Source organism: Lycium barbarum, chromosome 8 (assembly GCF_019175385.1).
Source record: "Lycium barbarum isolate Lr01 chromosome 8, ASM1917538v2, whole genome shotgun sequence".
In the NCBI taxonomy this organism is placed as follows: Eukaryota; Viridiplantae; Streptophyta; class Magnoliopsida; order Solanales; family Solanaceae; genus Lycium; species Lycium barbarum.
Window position 1 is genome coordinate 4,427,550 of NC_083344.1, and position 20,461 is coordinate 4,448,010.

Genomic DNA, 20,461 nt, shown 5'->3' on the forward strand with positions numbered 1-20,461 from the left:
TAATCCAGCTGATCAGGTGGAACAATAACAATACATATGATATACAGTATGAATATGTAATGAAGTTACAAAACGTTGCACCCCTTTCAAAGTGGTTTCTATTACAACTTCCTTTGGAGAGATCTTGAGAACAAGTTTTAGAGTTTCCTTCATTTACCATATGCTTTGTAGTGAACATGTAAGTATAATGTATCGCAGAAGCTTCCTTCGGATTATCAACAAGAGTATAGCATGAACGAAACAAGACATTGGATATCGACTCCAAATCCAACTAAGAATAGAGTATTTATGTTTTACGTTTTTTAGGAGTCATATAAAAGGGATCATGCCAAAATATAGAAGAGTTAGCTTTACATACCTGTTAGCGACTATTCGCAACCCGTTCACCTTGTCGCTCTTTTAGCCTATTTAATATAAGAGTAACGTTAACGTTAGTAACTATACTTTCTAGTTCATAAATCCGTAGCCCACCGTTTATAAAACTTATTCTTTGGCTTATACTTTCCCGTTAAGGGTTTTTCATTATTTAAGGACTTTAACGAAAATCGGGCAGCATTTCCCCTATATATTCGCCTAACCCGAATTTCCAATTACCCTCCTGTTAACACAGAAACACCAACCACAACATATGGACATAATCATATCTTCAATCCTTTCAATTTAATAAGGATAACAACATGTTCATAACAACACAACTTCACCCTTAACTATCTAATTCCTTCATTCTTTTACCATGTAATTCATGATAACAACAACCATATTGTCACTTAAAAATCAATTCACCATGCCTAATTAAAGCAGCCCCCCCTACACGGCTCAATTTACATTCCAACATCAACACATACAACTCCTTACATTCATCACACACTTACCAACTTACACAAGTCTAATTCACCTCCAAAACGTGAAAAAAAAGGATTAAATCATACCTTGATAAGCTTGGCTCCCTAATATTGCTAATCCCTTAAATGTTCACAACGTCAACACTTTAATTTTCCCTTCTCTAAGCTCACTCTCGGCTGGAAATTGCCATGGCCGAGAGCTTTCTTTTTTTTTTTTTTTTTTTTTTTTTGCTCCTTTCCCTTTCTAATTTCGTTGTTTGAAGTGAAATGGATTTGTGGTGCAAGCATTACTCATCAAAGTATATATTTATAGGCTGCCCCTAAGCCTTCCACGTGCCCCCTCATGGTGAGTCATTATGTTGATTTAATTTTTCTTTTCTTTTTTTTCTTTTTTTTTAACAAAAATCGAGTGGGGCCCACTTTGGTAATTAATCTTAATTAATCACTAATTATTACTTAATAATCTAATCACAATTAATTAATTCCTAATCTCTAATAATATTTTTACACTAAGTAAAATTTATAAAAAATTTATGTTCTAATTAAAATTGAAAATTAAGGATTTCTATTTGGTGTCCGAAAATGATCATGTCTTTAATTTGAGTCGACTTGTTTGCGAATATTTCGACGTATAAATATACGGGGTATAACAAATAGACTTAAACTAAAACAGGCATGCTACAAGTATAAGACAAACTAAACACTAATCAAGAGCATTCAAACATGTCTTAAGCTAAACTAAAGCATAACGAAGGCAAACTAACAACAAACAACTAAATGAAACAGCAAACTACATCATATAAGCATTTAAGCATACCCTAACAACAATTAAACTAAACAGCAGACTAAGCACATAAACACACTACATGCAAGAACTGAAAAATAAAAGAAAGGAATGAAGTTTACCTTTTTCGGAGGCAGTGAACAGGGGTTTGACTCTCGTATCTACGCTCGAACGCGAACGACGCTCGGATCTTTTCGAGTGCAAACCTCACCGAGAAATGGAATTGAAATTCCTTCCAAGACCCTCAACACACTCAAACGCAACGAAAAAAAAAAAGAGAATTTTCAGATTAAGAAAACCAAACTAGACTCGATGGAATTCTACCTAAAGTTGACTTTTTAATCAAACAGGAGTAGGTAAAAAAAAATCGATTCGGAACCCTTTTTTTTCAGACCCCCTTGAACATTGGGATTGGGTTCTTTATATAGAACCCCCAAACCCTAGATCCGAGAAGCTGTTTTTGCTGTGAGGCCATTAGAAATGGAGGGAAAATCCCTCCAATATTGAATCGGCCAATCACGAACAAGAATTTAAAATCGCAAATCGACAAATCCATTAAGGGATATCAGATGAAAAAGCAGAAAAAGAAAGAAAAGGTCAACTTACAACGGTTGAAATCTGATGAGGAAGGACAAGGCATTAATTTCCTTCCCCCAAACGACCATGCACGGTCTGTAGGCACGAAAAGCTTCTGCGAATTTACCATTTTCGTTGGAGAGAGAGGAGGAGAAGAGAAGAGAAAGAGCGGCGCGGATGAATTCGTATAGGGTTTAGGGCAACTGAAGTTGTAATTGTTTCGTGGGACGGGTCGTTAAAATGGGTGATGGGCTGGTTATTAACGGGTAGTGGGCTGGTTCATTTAATGGGTAGTGGGCTGGTTTCATATGATTTAAGCCTTAGACCAAGTAATTTTAGGACTGATTATGGGCTCGGATTTGGATGAATAGGCTTCTAAATTTAAATGAAGGACCCATTTCAATTAATTATATATTAACGCGTGCTAAAATATTACCTAATATAAAAGTATATATTCATTAGTACTCAGAAAAAAAAAATTATATGATATCGTAATAGCCGTGTGATAATATTTTTAAAGTTTAACAGTACGTAAATGCTATTGTTTAATTGCACAAAATAAACACGATGCGTGTGTGCATAAGACGGTAAATAAAAAATGTTAAAAATGATTATAATGCAAATCATAATAATAATAATAATAATAATAATAATAATAATAATAATAATAATAATAATAATAATAATAATAATAATAATAATAACAATAATAATAATAACGATAATGATAACAACAGTAATAACAATGATAATAGGCAATGACTATAGTTGGATAATAAACGGCGGTATTAATAGAAAGCTAATTAAAATTGCGGTAAAATATAAATGACTATTTTTAAGCTATAAAAAATATTAGAAACGTCAATAAATGTTTTGGAAGAAAGGCAGGACAAAATTGGGTGTCAACAGTAGTGTACGGCTTTCCGTAAGTAAAAGAAGACTTGGAATCAACTTCGTACTTATCCTTGATAGTCCCTTCGATGAACCACTTTATTCGGTCGAGCGGAATCATCCCTTCAGAAGAAACTGGAATTTCCTTGGTCAGTGGTACTTGTTTTGCACGAGGTTCAATCTCCTGTGTTTCTAGACCCTTCCCAGGTGCGTGGCTGGATTCTCCTTGCATTAATCCATCCATCTTGTCCATCAACTTCTCAATCCGAGCGTCTTGATTTTGCACATGCTTTGCCAAGCCATCGATCACCTTTGCCAAGTTTGCTAGTGTCTCTTCCATCGATGAGGCATTAGTTACCATTATTTGCATGATTGTTAGGGATGTTGGAGAATAGCATGGATTATCGCATAAGTTGAACTTTGACTGGCCTACTTTATGTGGTGTGAGTGGAGAGGATCCGTCACTTGAAGTATCATTATCTTCCTTCATAGGAGAGTTCTTAGATCCAGAGAGATCAAGTAGAGCTAGAGTCTTCTTAATCTTTTCAGCAATGCTGCTTCCTTCCTCCGATGCATCAGCAGAGGATCTTGCTCCTTTTAGGGATGAAGATCCAAAAATAGGAGTTGTTGCGGACGACACTTGGAGTGCTTGTTATCCCAACATGCTTGCTTTGCTCCTTGTAACTGGTCTGATGCGATCGAAGGTAATGTCGAGGATGCTTTCCACATCAGCAGAGAACTTGGATTTAGCAACCTTAGAGGAAATTGATTTGGAGTTGATCTTCTCTGAAGTCATTTCGATGTTCTTGAGCTTTGATGATCGAAAAGTTGAGATGAGAGGTAGAGATTGTCCCACCGGGTGTGCCAAATTTGTTTGCAACAAATTTTAATATGCGGAAAATAAATTGTAACCACAAATAAAATATGAAGAAACAAAGATTTTATTGATGAATGTTATGGGTACAAGATCTGTTTACTCCCTTGATTCTTCTCTCCTAATATTTCTCCGTGATTCGAGAGCCATTAGTAGCTTATTTCTCAAACGTAGGCTGATTTGGATTTGAATATGTGGACTTTCTTGGGATGCATTTGATCTCCATGAAAGGATATTGTGGATCTTCTTGAAGTATTTGGTTGTCAAGAAATATCCGGCCACATATTGACCTCTTTTTGAATACCCATGAGTTTATGGGATATCTGAGATGTCTTTCCAAGGGAATATGTGTCTCTTATATAAGTGCGAGCTAGGGTTTAGAGATAGAGGCCTCCAAGAAACCCTAACAGATATTGAGCTCATCTTGTAGAGTCCCATAAAATTTCGATGTCTACACACGTATAACAACATTGACATTTAGATAATATTTCGTTGTTATAGGCAAAAAAAAAGGCATAAAATCTAATGTTTCATTTTTAATTGTCAAATTTTAAGCTTAATTACACTTTGTATAACAAAGGAAAATCTTTTAATGATGAAAATATATATATTCATATAATATTTTTTGTCATAAATAGTGTATGAAAGGATCAAATATTTGATCAAAATCTCTATACTTGTTATCGGTAATCATAAGTACTCCAATTTTATAAAGATGATTACTTATTATTTACCAAAAAAAGAAGATTGTTGTTATATGGGGGTAATTTTACAAAGAACGTATTGTTATAAAGTTGGATGTTATTGTTATAGAGAAATAAATATAATATGAAAAATCAATTCTAAAAAAATTTAGCTATTATAAAGATATTGTTATATGGAGATAATGTTTAGCTCATAACTACTCACAATCCTTATCCTATTTGTATTTCGATTTAGTTGTCCCTACTTACATCTGCCACCTCCTCCCAATTCCCAATATGCGTCACACTAAAACGTTAAACCCGACCACTTGTCTCGCCAAACTTTAACTTTCAAAGTGAAAAGAATGTTAAATTTTCCATTAAATTCAATAGTGTGGCCCACACATTATTTATCATTACTCTCCGTGGCACCTTTCAAATAGAATTAATTTTAAAAAATTAATCGTAATTTTTTTATATACTCTCTCCGTTCATTTTTATTTATTCACTTTAAATTTTTTACATTGTTTAAGTAATAATAAATGAAGTACATAATTTATTAATTGATGCATATTTTTATTAGATTTAAAAAATAATTTGAAGTGAGTAATAAATACCATAATAAAAAGAAAAAAATATTGTCTTATCTTAATATATGAAAATAATAAGTAAAAATAAAAATCTATTTTAAGAATAGTGGACAAGTAAAAGTGAATGGAAGGAGTATATATTAAATATTTTAGATTGTTAATCATTATAATTTATAGTAATTTTTCACATAGTTTTAAATATGAAAATTTTATTTAAAAAATTTGAAGATTTTTATATCCGAATTTAGGGTAAAAATTTTGAAAATATGACACCAGACCATTATAATTGCGACAGAGGAGTACTTTGTTTGGTACTAATAATAATAAAATAATAATCATCGTCAAAAGGTTTCATGATTGAGATGGATTAGGACTCTACAACTAATCCTTCAATCAAACGGATTAGGAGTCAGTACATGTTATTTAAGCTTTCGATCATCATAACACTACTACAAAATTTCACCAAAATACAATCTTGAAAACCATCATAGTAATAATAAATTCTCTCTGTTTCTTGTGTTTCTCATAGCTAGATAAAACACAAAATTCCTTCACCAATTACTCCTCTAATCAGTTCTTTCTTTCCACAACAGTTTCTTCTTGAATTAATAATGGACTGTATCTCGTCATACACCAAGATTTCACTATCCAAATTTCCACCTCATCAATTAAAAAAAACCCTTTCAATATCAACACCATCATCAATACTATTTTCTCCATTACAGAGTACTCTGTCCAAGTTACAGAGTAAAAAAACATTGGTCATAGTGGCTAGTACTAATAACAATAATAATAGTAGTAGTAGTAGTAGTAATAGGAGTAGTGATGATTGTGAGTTTAGTGGATTAACTGCACCATTAGTGCCATGTACACCTGTTGGGAAGTTGTTGAGTAGCACGTTACAGAATGAAATAGAGTGGTTTCACGAGGTTGCGGAGCAAGAATTGATGAAGATGAGTTATATGAGGGATGATACCTTTAATCGAATGAATCTCAGCTTGTGCTCTGATGAAGCTGTTCTTCACAGGTACGTGTTGCACGTCTTTTCCTGTGTTGCGTCAAAGAATCATCGTAAGAGTTTAAGTTATATACACCGATAATTGTTGCAATATAACAAGTCATAGTATTTTATTGCTCTATAAAATTTTATAGATTGCTTCCTTTGTCCTAAATTACTTATCATGTTTCGTTTCTCGAGATTCAACTAACTAATTTTTGAAACTAAATTGGATTGGATAAACTGTTTTATTACGATTAAGATTTTGATATTTTAAAACAATACGAAAAGTACTACACGTTACCGCTTTTCTCATGTCAATTTAATGAAAAAATATATTTTGTAATGTTGGTCAAAGTTCAAATAGTTTCACTCTTGAAAAACGGAACATGGCAATTTGGGACGGAGTAGTACCTTGTAAAATTGGCTGTTATTGTAGGTCAACTTAACTAACTCTTGTTGACTTATAGACTGTCCACATATTTTAAGTAACTGTCACTGATAGCAGTTGCAATTTAACAGGTCATATGTTGTCATTGCTTGTTTTATAGCTTACCATGTGAGACTTAATACGTAGAATTACCTGTTGTTGTAGGTCAGCTTAACCTTACTTATGTGAGTTTATGCTATATACACTGAAAATAGTTGCAGTTTAACAAGCCAATAGTAGGTTATTGCTCTATCAATTTTTTTAGGTTACCGTGTGAGGCTTAATATATACTATATAGAATTTGCTGGTTGTTGTAGGTCAACTTAACTTACTCTTGTCGAGTTTGACTTACAGACACTAAGGGCTCATTTGGTACTAGGGATAAGGAATATATAATTCTAGGATTAAATTTGAGATGTCTTTATCCCACATTTGGTTGGGATAAAATCACGGTATAACTACTCCCAGGATTAACTATCTCGGATTGTAGTGTTTGGAGGGTGGGATAACTAATCCCAGGATAAGGAATCCTGGGATAACTTTTTTTTGAACCAAACGACCCCTGATAGTTTAAAAGAGTTTTTATACTATCAGGTGACTTAAGAGATAATTTCAAGTAACTGTCCATGATAAGTGGGATTACTAACCCTACTCTCTTAAGTCACAGGTTGTGATCATGTCCTGTCATCAGAGTTTTAAGTTATGTACTTTGACAACAAGTGTAATTTAACAGGTCATAGCAGGTTATTACTATAATTACAGGTCACCTTTGAGGCTTAGTATGTAGAATAATCTGTTGTTGCAGGTCAACTTAACCTTACTCTTGTTGAGTTTAACTTATATCAGGTCATCTCTTAACAAGTGAGATTACTAACCTAAAAAAATAACGCATACTGATAGTGTAAAAGGTATTGATAGAATTGCATTTTTAAAGTTTATTGATGTGGTGAAGGACTTAATATGTTTTTTCCGCACGAATTTTGGTGTGTAGTGTATTCACTAGTCCAGTTATATATAGGTGCTTGGAGTTAAGAAGTTTCTTTATCTTTGTGTGTGAATTTTGTGGTACTTGAGTAAGGGTGGAGTTTGTTCTCCAAATCTTTGTTTTATTCGGTGTTGCTGAAGATGATTCATCTGTTTTTTTCCGATGTACAAAGAGGATATTACTGGTTAGACTTTGACAATAGTTGCTGGAGCAGAGGTAGCATCAGCAAACATTGACTTATCACTTTTTGATAGTAACACTAATTATGTCACGTAAATTGAGATAGAGGAAATTGTGATTTGTTGTATGTCCCAGAAATATTGTTCTTGCATTTCGCAGGAGGGACTCGCTGAAACTTGAATAGATGTTACCAATGATGACATAAGTTAATTTATGTAATTCTTGAAAAGGTAATGTTAACTTCACTTCGCAAAACCCCTCTACTTTAAGACAAAAACATTAGAGAAGAGTATATTTACTGCAATATTACATTTTCTTGTGGCGTTGTAAGGAAGCTGAACTTGCTCTATATGTATACACAAAACTGTCTTTGATAATAGCCTCTGACTAAAGGAGAAAACGAAGAACGATATTGCAGCCTTAACTTAGTAGGAACCAATTATTGTGTGGATTAAAATGCCAAAGTTATGTTTAGGTGCGTAATCATCGGACTAATTATCAAATTGTTGATAAATGAATGCTGGTTTCTGCATTATGATGGTAGGATTAATTGTTTGAACACTTCTTGTTTGATTCCTTGATACTTCTGTGGTTTATGAAAATTTTGAATAAATAATGAAATGCCAGGAGAATTTCTGAGCTGAGAGAGCTGGAATGTCGAAATGCTGTTGAGGAAGTTATGTACATGTTAATAGTTTACAAGTTCTCCAAAATTGGAGTGCACTTGGTTCCTAAGCTCTCCAAATGCATGTACAATGGCAGGCTCGAGATATGGCCCTGTAAGGACTGGGAACTTGAGTCTATCTATAGCTCTGGCATACTGGAAATTGTGAAGTTTCATCTTTCAGCCATTGTAGGATGGGAAGACAAGCTGAACGTAAAAGATAAATGGGCCCTTACTCAAGCCGAGTTGCTCCGTATCCGTGTAGTCTATGCTGCTTCGATTCGTTTTGGATACTTTTTGAAGTCGGCCTCATTGAGGTACGATTTGGAACAGAGTTTTGATCATATCAACTCGGATCTTGATAGTATTACTACATCTAGCAACCTCTTATTTTCAAGGTCATGGCCGTTGAAACAAAAGAGCGTTCTCTTCGGTCATGTGAGTGATGCAGGATCGACATCAGGCGGTCCAGTGTCAGTTATCGAGCAGGAGAACAAAGAAAATCTTATGTCTTATGTTATGAGTCTTGACCATGAAACAGTGCAGATGTGCACAAAACCGAAATTCAAAGAGACGATGAATCTGATTGAGAAGCAGTGTGCTGCGCTTTTTGGCGATGATTGTGACGAAGTAGTTTTAACGTCGTTGGCGAGTATGAAGAGGTTTGCGTTAGAGGCTGTTGCTTTTGGGTCTTTCCTTTGGGATGCAGAAGATTATGTTAGGGCCTTTTATCGACTCAAGGAGAACTAACAACACCAGAAAAAGGCGTTTTCAATCAAACGAAGCACGATCACATCGGAGCCTTGATCTCATTCACTCGGATATAACGAGGAAGTCCACTCTTGACTTTCACCATGTAAGTGGAAAATTGTGTATTCTGATAACACACCGGGCTTCTGTGTCCCCTTGAAAGAAAGAGCCTTGAGGTTACAGTATTTACTTGATGTATAAAGGATTTTCCTATCTGGTGTATCAATATTAGAAGATTTGGAGTTGTATAGAATATTATGTCCTCGTATATAAATAATGAGATGTATAGAACTTGCAATATTTTGGACTAATTACAAGTGGTAAAAGCAGGATATCTTGACCTCTATTGGCAAATAGTACGGTAGATTCCTTGTTCTATATTTTCAAGTGTTTTTAGCACAAACACAACTTACAGTAAGGTGATTCTAACCAGTTAAGATTGCACTAATTAGTCTACATGGTATTTAGTGAATCTCTTAATTTAGTCGAGCTCAACTTATTTGAGATTGAGATATATTTGATCGATTATTGATAACGGCTACCAAAGTTCCAACTATATATGATTGAAAATTCTTTCTCCTATCTTTTATCAAGACAAAGAAAAGACAGAACTGAGGAATAAATATCGATGAGGGAACTAACATATTTTCTAGCTTCTTTTGTTCTTGAAGATTGATATGGGGTTATTTCTTTTTAATGACTGGAACTTATCAGTGACGGATATATCCGCTATTTCTTATGCTTTTTACAACATAAGTAAGCATATAAAAACTATATGGATATCGAAGAAGAATCAAGCCTGCGAAGATTGAGAAAAGAGAAAGTATCATGGTACATCGTCCTTCCCACAGCTTAAATCTCTTTCAATCATAAACACGTGTAATCTCATCTCCAACGGAGACCACTTGACCAATTTCATCAACTTGAAAATTCGTTTAAAAGTTGCTGATTTGACGCTCTAATCGACTTGTTGGTTCCGCAGCTCAGGAGAAAGTTCCATTTGCTAGAAATAAATTAGTAGTAGACAACGTGAGAGGTTCATTTCTTCCCAACGGAACTTCATTGCCATGCCGAGAATTTTCTGCCACAACGATGGCTATTTTGTGGTCAATCCTAGAAGCACTGAGCATAGGGATGAAGCACTTTATTTTGGATATGCCATCAATAACAACATGTTATTATCAAAGCTTTGGGCGGGAGGGGGGTTCAATTTTAAAAAAGATGTATTGAGGACCAAATCTCCCTCTAAACTATTGGAGTGTGGTTTCTTTAAGTAGAACTAGGAGTGGTTTGGATAAAATCCTACTGTTTAGTGATGAGTGCACTACTAAATTAAATGAACTTCATATGCTCGTTTGCTAGTTTAGATGGATGTCACTAAACCACTGCCACAACTTCTTCAAGTACAAAATTCTAATGATGGGGTGTTTGAACGAGAGGTGTGCTATAAAAGTAGAGGGTTGAAATTAAACCTGAAGCATCTAGTAATCCTGAGATGAATGAGAAGCAATCACAAATCAAAAGCTCGCAGAAATAACGAATTGATTAAAGAAAGAAGGAAAAGGGTCAAATATACCCCTCTACTTTAGTTTAATAGTTAAATACACTCTTCGTTAATCAAAGTAGATAAATATACCTCTTTCGTTAGTAAAAGTAGATAAATATACCCCTTCTGTTAAGAAAGTACACAAATATACCCCTCATTCGATAGAATCTTCAATTCCACCATTAATTACCCGATTTAACTTTAAAAAACTCATGTCCAACTCGCAAATTAAATTCTTTCCACCCAAATATACCCACCACCACTACAACCGACCCAACACAACCACCACCACCACTTCCACCACCACAACCAGTAAATTCTTCATAATCATCCTTAACCACAACCCCAATTATTTTGTGCCTAAAACTTCAAGAGATTGTTGATTTTTAGTTTTTAATTTTAGATTAGAGGACCGCTGTTTAGAAAAGAGGCTTGTGGTAGGGATTTTCTAGCCTTTTGAGCCTAAAGCTTTCATTTTTATTAATTTTAATGTTGCTAGCTACTTGGATATGTGATACAATGCTACTTGAAAATTTTTATCTCAGTTTGCTCCAAGCCAAAGCTTTCTGTTGGATACCTAAGTATTTTATAAAGTGTGAAATATTATAATAATCATATTTGACTTATGACAATCATGCTTTCTATGGTATTTCACATATGATATTCAATATTGTATTAAGGATTTAATGTATTTATTGAGATCGAATGATCTTTTTAATTTGTTTTGTTCAGTGATGTTCGAGGACATGGTTAAGGATGGTTATGAAGAATTTACTGGTTGTGGTGGTAGTGGTTGTGTTGGATCAGTTGTAGTGGTGGTGAGTATATTTGGATGGAAAGAATTTAATTTGCGGGTCGGGGCGGGCCAGGCATGGGTATTTTTAAGTTAAATCGGATAATTAATGGTGGAATTAGGGATTCTGTCAACTAAGGGGTACATTTGTGTACTTTCTTAACAGAAGGGGTATATTTATGTACGACTAACGAAAGGGGTATATTTGACCCTTTTCCCAAAAAAGAATATATAGAACTTTAAGCATTTTCTCTTCTCAGCAAGGGTTGAGAGTAAAAAAGGGTATCTGCATTGAAGGATTGCTGGTGAGAAGGTGTTGACAAAATCTAACACAAAATGTCTCGAGGGGACATTGTTGAATGGATTGACTTCGGCTTAATTTCCTGAAACACAAGCGGATTGGGAACAATAGAACTAATCTATATTTATATCATGTCATATGATATATCATATATCATACATATATATATATATATATATATATATATATATATATAAAAGTAGGCAAAAGCCCGATGATGTGGCGCGACTAAAATTCAGAAATCCTATTTATCTTTTTTACATAATTTTGACAATTAATTTCCATTTTTCCCTGGATAAACCATTAGGTTAACAAACTAACACACCGATTTGCCCATTTTGCCGCTAAAGTAGCGACGGTAAAAAAGTGCCCTTTCCCAAATCTCCCTTCTTTCACTGTGGATCTCCTGTTCTTCTTCCTATCTCCCTGTTCTTGCCAACATCAATTCGCATAGACATTTGAAATCCCTCCAGGCCGCCCGGTATGCTGCTTTCCATTCTCGACCAATTTTTTTTAATTTTTTTTTTACTTCTGCCGCATCAATTATTTCCATGTAGATTTTCTAAGACTACTTTCGTTCACTTAAAGATTTTCATGAGACTTTTCGGTGTTGGATAGATTGTTCTTTGCACATTAGTAAAGAAAAATGCATCCTTATGACTTTCCACAGTTATTGATTTTGAAAATCTGCCTTTTCTCTTTATATCAAATTCTGCAGCATAATTGCCCTGTTTTAAGGTGTTATTACTGATTTTATACACATGCTGCGTCATGTTCTTTTCCCGACCAGTAATAGCTAGCAGATGTTGAACCATGCTCTCCTTCAAACCGTTATTGGACAAATCCTATTTGTTAGGATGCTCCAATTTGTTAGGACTGAAATTTCTCATTTTCTTCCTCTTAACATTTATTTTTACTCTTTTGCAACTACATCTATGATTCAAATATATACAAGTAGCGAACTTTAGGTACACTTCGAAGTTTTATAACTATTAGGACTGCATTTCTCATTTTCTTCCTCTGAATTTTGTTTTACAAGTTTAATAAGTTGCCATTTTCATTTTGTCTCCAGATATCTTAAATTTGTTTAATGATTGATTATATCAAACATGTTAAACTCTCTTAATATAATAATAATAATAAAATAAAAAAATATTAGAGACAAGATCTACATTTTTATTTTATTTTAATGAGAAGTGCTTATGTTTTATGAGCTCTTTTTTTCCAGAGTCATATGTTTACTTTGGTTCAGCAAATCTCATAGAATGAACTTCATTACCTTAAAAAATTAAATCCTCAAACTCCTTTTGATAGATGGATATTAACGGTGAAATCTTGCAAACAATGGACTAATTTGTAGCAGTTTGAAAAATGATCATGAAGTAGTGATATTTTCTGAGTACGTCTCTATTAACCGTAAGACTTGGATCAGGCTAAAAAGGTGAGGCCTATGGATTTCTTGAACTCTCAAGGTCCATGGGTGCTTAGGCACTCTCCCTCACAACACTCTATTTTCTGTATTTTCTGTTTTCCTCATGGAAATATAAACAATGATGCACCTTGCTGCTCCCCTTCTCTTCGGATCAAATCTTTTTGAATCTGTCCGTGTTTTCTCGACACCTCTTTTAATGCTGCATTTTAAGATGTACTATGAATTTTACTGTGGGAAAGCTTCATAATTTTCTTTTGAGTAGTATCAGTTTGCATTCTGCCGTTGTGCAAATCTTTTGAAAATGATATGACGGAAGCCTTTAGTAAATTAAATACTAAAGTTCCTATTAATATAACAATTTCATTAATATATTAATTTGAGTCCTTGGTCATTATTTTTCTTTTTATTGATGATGGTTTCGCCTACTTACAAAGTCTATCCAATATCGCCAGTTGTAAGTTCTATCTTTATTTTGGTTGAGGCTGCATCAGGTTTTCAGCAAGGAAAGAGCCGGATTTTACTGGGTTAAATCTGCTCTAATTAGAAGTTAAAATTTTCATCCATACTCCTAATCGTTGCACTTCAACAACAACACATGAATGCCTTCCTATTCCTGCTTTCACTTTTTTTTTTTTTTTTTGTATGTGTGTGCGCTTTAATTGAGCTGATATTTTTAAACCTTCGATTGATGATTTAAATTTGCCTGTACGTTGTGAAAATCAATGATGCCTCTCGCTGCTTTCTCCTCTTCTCGGTCCTTTATTTTTCCCTGACTTTCCTCAAGGTTCTCTCTGAGCTTGTCCATATCTTTTTTGTATAAAACCTAATTTTTCGTGTATTTGATATTCCTGCTCTTAATGCTATTAGAGCCCGTTTGGATTGGCTTATAAGTTGGCTTATAAGCTGTTTTCAGCTTTTTTGAGTGTTTGGCTGGCCAGCTTAAAGTCATTTTATGCTTAAAATAAGCTCAAAAAAATAATTGGACCCATTTAACTTAGTTTATCTAAAGCAGCTTATAAGCTGAAAACAGCTTATAAGCCAAAAAAAATAAGTTGGATTACCCCAACTTATTTTTTTCAGCTTATAAGCTGCAAACAGCTTTAAGCTATAAGCCAATCCAAACGGGCTCTTAGCATCTTTCTGTTTCTTGCACATTGTGCATTCTTTGAGTTGGGGTTTAGCTATGATTACCATCGCCTATTAGAGTGATGTAACGATATATATAAAAGGTCTAAAAAGACATGTGCTAACTGCAATGGGAAGTTCACAAATGCCGAAATCTACACGATGTCACTGCATGGACTATTTAGAACATATGACAATAAAGGAATTATTAAACCTTTCAGATCAAGCAGAGAAGGCCAGCCATGATCACAAGGCTGGTAATATGGGAGATATTTTGCAGAGCAAATATGAAGACAAAGTTAGCAAAGACATTACAAAATATGATCTTCTACCGTTGAGTAATGTAGTAGTTAGGGCCTGTTGGCCAAAAGGTTTTGACAGTTTTTCCCTTTCTCTTGAGCTTTAATTTTTGACACTTGGTAATAAAAACGTTTAATTACCAACAACAAAAAATTAACATAATTTTCACACTTTAATAAAAGAAGCAGTCTCAAGGATGGTTGTGGCAACTTTTCATTTTCCATATTTTTGGAGGAAAAAATCATCCCTACGGTCTTTAAATTCAGTTATGCTTTGATTTTTCTTTTATGACCGCGCAAAGCGCGGGCATGTACACTAGTATAATATAAAGTTAGGCATAACAAGGTGATGTGGCACCTCTCTATAGTCTCTACTGCTATTTATCTTTTTTGACATTTTTCTCTTCAATTTCCCTCAAAATATTTGCTGAAATTAAAATCACTCTAGCAATAAGTCTATAATTATCTACATTTATTGCTCCATTAAAAGGTAAGTTAGTTTTCTTTTATCCATCATTTGCAAAAAAAATTACTGATTCATCTTTTCCTATTAAAAAGTTGGTTCTTTTTCTTTTCTCTTACCTGTATAGGATCATAGTTGGGATAGTAGGGAAGCTCCAAAAGCTTTAACATTTAAGCTGAGGAAATTAGAAGTACATACAAACGGATGAGGGAATAAACCAGAGGCTATTGACTATTGATCAGATTGTTTAAGGAAGTAATATTAAAGAGCCTAGGCTTTTGAGTGTCAAGCAATTGAAGTCTTCTGAGTTGTTGTAATGATGATATTAAGCATTATATCCTTCACACTTTTACCAAAGAATTTAGCAAAGCGTAGGATCGAACTCTCGCTTTTTTTTATCATCAATCGGACATAGTTATTTAAACTTTTAGATTACTTTGTACATTCACTTGCTTTCTTAGGTTCTATTTGAATTTCATTCTTTTGATCTCTTCTTTACTTTTGATACAATCAAATGTTTGATTTCTATCTTTTCTTTTCATTTTAGAAGTTGTGTTATTATGCAATAAATAGGTTTTTGTGACCTATATCCATCAGTGATAAAATATTCGAGAATTTATATGTTTGTTTGGTGAGAGTTTTTAGTGGCAAGAATATACATTAAAGGTGTTACCATTAGTTTTAAACTTATGAATTTTTATTCTAAATATGGGTTTTCTTTTTATCAATTGTGTTCAATGTTGCTAAATTGTTGTTGTATGCGGTGTTCAATCTATGAATGTAGAAAACAAATGATGCATAATTTTTTCTCTGTTTACTACATGAGTTATCTCTAGACCTGACTTTGTGAGTTGTATTTCTATCTTTAGGCTACGTGTATTATTAGTACTTTGTAAAAAATCATTTACACTATAAAATTTATAGCAGCAATTTTTTAGTCATATTTTGATTTTTTTTTCACGACCACACGAAGCGCGGACAAATTAACTAGTAATAGAATAAACTGAGACAAAAGCAAATATTTGAGAACTCGGGAAAGGATGGCAAGGATCCACGGAAAAATCCACCTTATATCACTACTAGAAACAGAGGTTTTTTTCACCGACATTCAGCGGTAAATTTGTGCTATAAAACATAATTTCCCACCTCATTCCACCGAATCAGCTCACTAGGAAAACGCGTGTGGAAACAAGTTCCATTGAAACACTGGGAAACTTTCTAATTTTTCTTTGTGAAAACACTAAGTACTATTTAGGTTTTTCCACCGACATTCAGTGGGAAATAGCCACTGAATATTTTTCAGTTGGAAATTCAACGGGAGAATAGAAATTTTTTAGCAGTGTTATTCATGCTCCACACAGCAACTTGTTCATCTTGGGGGAAGAATGAAGTAGTGGCTTCTATGAGAAAAGACAAGAATTGTGACAGATGATTCCATAACAATTCCGTCACGATATATAACAACCAATCTGCTACAAGAATTGTGACGGCCATGTGATCAAGGTATACGCAGGTGCAAGTAGGAGGTGCTTGGCAAAAGGCTAATAAAGGGAAATAAAAATACTTTGATATTTACCATAAGCAATCCTAAACTTGATACTATAAATGGCTTTAGCCCTCCGGAAGATCAGGATATATAACAAGTAATTACTAGTCCTGCTAAAGTGAATGAATGTGGTTAATGTAAGGGGCGGATGCACCAAGAGCCGAGGGTGTTCACCCGAACACCTTCGGCAAAAAATTACAGTGTATATATAGGGTAAATTTTCTGTATTTATGTGCATATATTAACTTTTGAACACCCTCAGCAAAAAATTACAGTGTATATTTAGCTTCTTCTTTTTTCCGAACACCCTGAATAAAAATCCTGGATCCGCCACATGTACCAAATTATCATGCCTCTCATATTTTATGCTAATTACTTGAAATGTAAGAGAGTTAATTAAAGTGTACAAGCGAAAGGAGTTGAGGTTGTTTGTAAAAAGGAAAGAATAAAAGTGATTGTTGTTATAGAACATAACAATGTCAGTGAATATAATGCTCATTAGATTCTACAGAAAGTAGTTTCAGGTTGGCAATAGTTTACTAATTACAAACTAAATAGTAGAGGGAGAATTTGACTAATATGGGATCCTGATGTTGCACATATGACCGTGATGGATATAAATAGTTGGTTGGTTCTTTCAATGTTGTATTAAGATGCCTGCTAGAGAATATGAATTTATGGTAAAAAAAACATTCTACAGACTTCATACAATTGCATATAAGGGGAGTCTTTAGGATGAGCTAGAAAAAATTGATAATAATGTTAAAGATCCTCGGTTGATAGACCCTTGTGGTCCGGCCCTTCCCCGGACCCTGCACATAGCGGGAGCTTAGTGCACTGGGCTGCCCTTTTATCCTTGGTTGATTAAGGGGGATTTTAGTTCTATGTTATGTTTAGAAGACAGGATGAATGAGAGTATGGTTCAGGAAGCAGAAGTAAGAGATTTTGAATATTTTCTAAATGATATTGGTTGGCTGGGATAAGAACTGTTGAAGAGAGTACTAGTTGCTAGCTGGTTCTTTTTAAGGAAAAATTGGCTGATATATGCATAATATGTGAAAGGCATGATATTTGGAATGTTATGCTCAAGCCAGGTATAAACTGAAAGAGTTGAGGAAGCTATCAACTAAGGTGTTCTATCAGAAGTCAAGGGAGGCCTTCCACTGCAAAAAAATAACTGGAATTGGGATTGAACTTCGTAGCTAATCCATCACTGAATTGCTCGTAGTATGATAATCCGTCGCTAAATAGGATTAGCGATAGATTTTGCTGTTTAGCTATAGAATTTGCCCGTCGCTAATCCCTGTTTTTCTAGTAGTGTTCCCAAAGGTAACTTGGAGGAATTTAGTGTGCAACAATCAAGACTCCCAAAAATGGCTATTTATTCTGATATTAGTAACTCTCGTCACTTTGAACACCAAGGACACGCTAGTACATTGAGGAGTGATTTCCAACTAAGTATGTCCAACGTGTGAAGAACAGAATGAGAGTATATCACACATATTCTTCAAAATGTAGGAATCCTTCTCAAGTCTGGGAGAGTTATTATTGTGACGATCCATTAATAGTAACTAATATACCTAGGAAAAGAACTAGAATGGGCATGGAATTATGCAAAAGACAAAAATGTTGATGCTGAGATATTTAAAATGTCTTTGATTCTGTCTATCATGTGGCAAAAGAGGAACTATATATAATGTTTAAAATAAGTAGAGGAATACTGGTAGCTAAATTAAGCAGATCATTCAAAGAATTCATAACATAAGCAGCACGAAAAGAAGCTTTCCCCACTTTTTTGGCTTTTTGCCCTTAGCATAGGTTGATCGGGATGTAAGCTAGTGGTGACTGATATAAGGATTATTGTTCAGCAATTTATTCATGTAATACTTCTGTACGTAATGTCATTTTTATTTAGGAGCCGTTTGGAACCATGAGATGAAATCATGATTTGAAATCATGTTTGGACGTGCAATTTGAATTTTTTAAGTTATATTTTTTTTTAATAGACATAAAAACCCCACAAGTTGTGAAAACTATTAAAACTTTTTCAATTCTTATACAATCTTAGGAAATGAACAAGCCATAATTCATAACAAAATTAATACGCTACTAGAAGTCCTTTCTAAAAAATACAACATCCATTGATCAAATTTTAATTCAATAATAAAAGAAAAATTTAACATGAATAGTAATGTAACTTCTCTTTAATATAATCCTCCCACATGGTAGGAACAATCTCTTCACGCCGAGCATGCATTTATAGATCAGATGACCTAGAAGATGAACCAACATTGTTACTTTGAGCCGGCTGTTGGTCAATATCATTAGCAACTGTGTCATCATGTTCATATTCCGTAAAAATTTCATTACTCCTTTGGTATTCTTGCAAAAACTTTTGTAACACTGCACAAGCTATGGCAATGGTCACCTGTGTATCAATGTCATAATGGTTCATGTCTTGTGTCAGTATTCTGAATCTACTTTCCAAGCTCCAAAAGTATGTTCAATCACATTGCGCACAGACTAGTGCCTAAAGTTAAATAACTCTTTAGCGTTCTGAGGCTCTCTTTCGCTCCCTCTGTAATCCTGTAAATGATAGCGCAGTCCTTTGTATGGAGGCTAAAACCCTTTCGTGTTTCGAAGACCAGCATCAACAACATAATATTTATCTATCAACAAAAATAACATAGTGAGAAGAATTACAAAAGAGACTTGCAGGAAGAGTTTAACAAGGATATATGATTCTTGAAAAATATTGTCTTCTGCATCTGACGGTTATATTTATATACCATGTGGAGGAAATGAGAATTGTGCCGCTAGATCAAGAATTGCATTCTCAAGCACTTTATTATTGTGTGTCGTGCCCTCCCAGCCGGCTGCAAAGAAGGTAAATCGCATATCAAAATCACAAGCACATAAGACATTTTGTGATGTTCTTCCTTTGCGATTACGATACGCCTGTTGCACCTCTCTTGGAACCTCCCCTTCTATATATGCTCCATCAATCGCACCAACACAATCCTGCCAAATAGATAGAAAAAGCAGATGTTTGCTGAACTCTAACATAAGATGGAGACATAGAAGTACTTTGTGACTACAGATGCTTAGAAAGGGAAAGAACTTAAGACACTTCTATTACCCTTATCTTCAATTATGGAGACATAGCAGATGTTTTCAGTAGGCAATCTCTTTTCATTTCTTTTCATTTTTTTTCATGGAAGAAAAAACAAAATAAGAGAATAAGAATTAGTAAAACAAGAATAATCAAAGGGGAAAGGAAACAAATTCTTCTATTTACACTATATAGAAGAGCCGGTTGGGCTCCCCTTTCGTCGTTCGTTTGTGGGCCCAACCGGACTCATATATATTAAATAAATGGTGGGCCCATATATTATTTATTATTAAAAAAATGGTGGGCTCATATATTATTTATTATTAAAAAAAAGTAACAACTCATATTAAAAAAAAAATTGTGACCATATATATTAAATAATAACTCATATTAAAAAAAAATTGTGGACCCCATATTAAACACCAACCAGTAATAAAAAAAAAAAAAATAGAACCCACCACATTCAAACTCATGGGGAAAAAAAAGTGGACCTCATATTAACAAAATCAAGCAATATTAAAAAAAAGTGAATCCCATATTAAAAAAATAAACAATGTTAAAAAAAAAGTGCATAAAAAGAGTATATTATTGTATATTT

General features: G+C 34.1%; 1 protein-coding gene and 1 long non-coding RNA gene across 2 annotated transcripts; one reads left to right on the forward strand and one right to left on the reverse strand.

The window, feature by feature from the left end:
• The first annotated feature begins 5,603 nt into the window (after window positions 1-5,603).
• Window positions 5,604-9,590, forward strand: LOC132605760 (UV-B-induced protein At3g17800, chloroplastic-like). Its single transcript, XM_060318990.1, has 2 exons — window positions 5,604-6,267; window positions 8,460-9,590. Exons 1-2 carry the CDS (start codon window positions 5,852-5,854, stop codon window positions 9,244-9,246), a joined length of 1,203 nt encoding a protein of 400 aa, XP_060174973.1. The 5' UTR covers window positions 5,604-5,851; the 3' UTR covers window positions 9,247-9,590.
• Window positions 9,591-18,815: 9,225 nt separating this feature from the next.
• Window positions 18,816-19,981, reverse strand: LOC132604949 (uncharacterized). The gene is made up of 2 exons (XR_009568939.1): window positions 19,541-19,981; window positions 18,816-19,420 (listed from the first exon to the last, which is right to left on the reverse strand). It is a non-coding gene; the product is annotated as an uncharacterized LOC132604949 (long non-coding RNA).
• Between the last annotated feature and the right edge of the window lie 480 nt (window positions 19,982-20,461).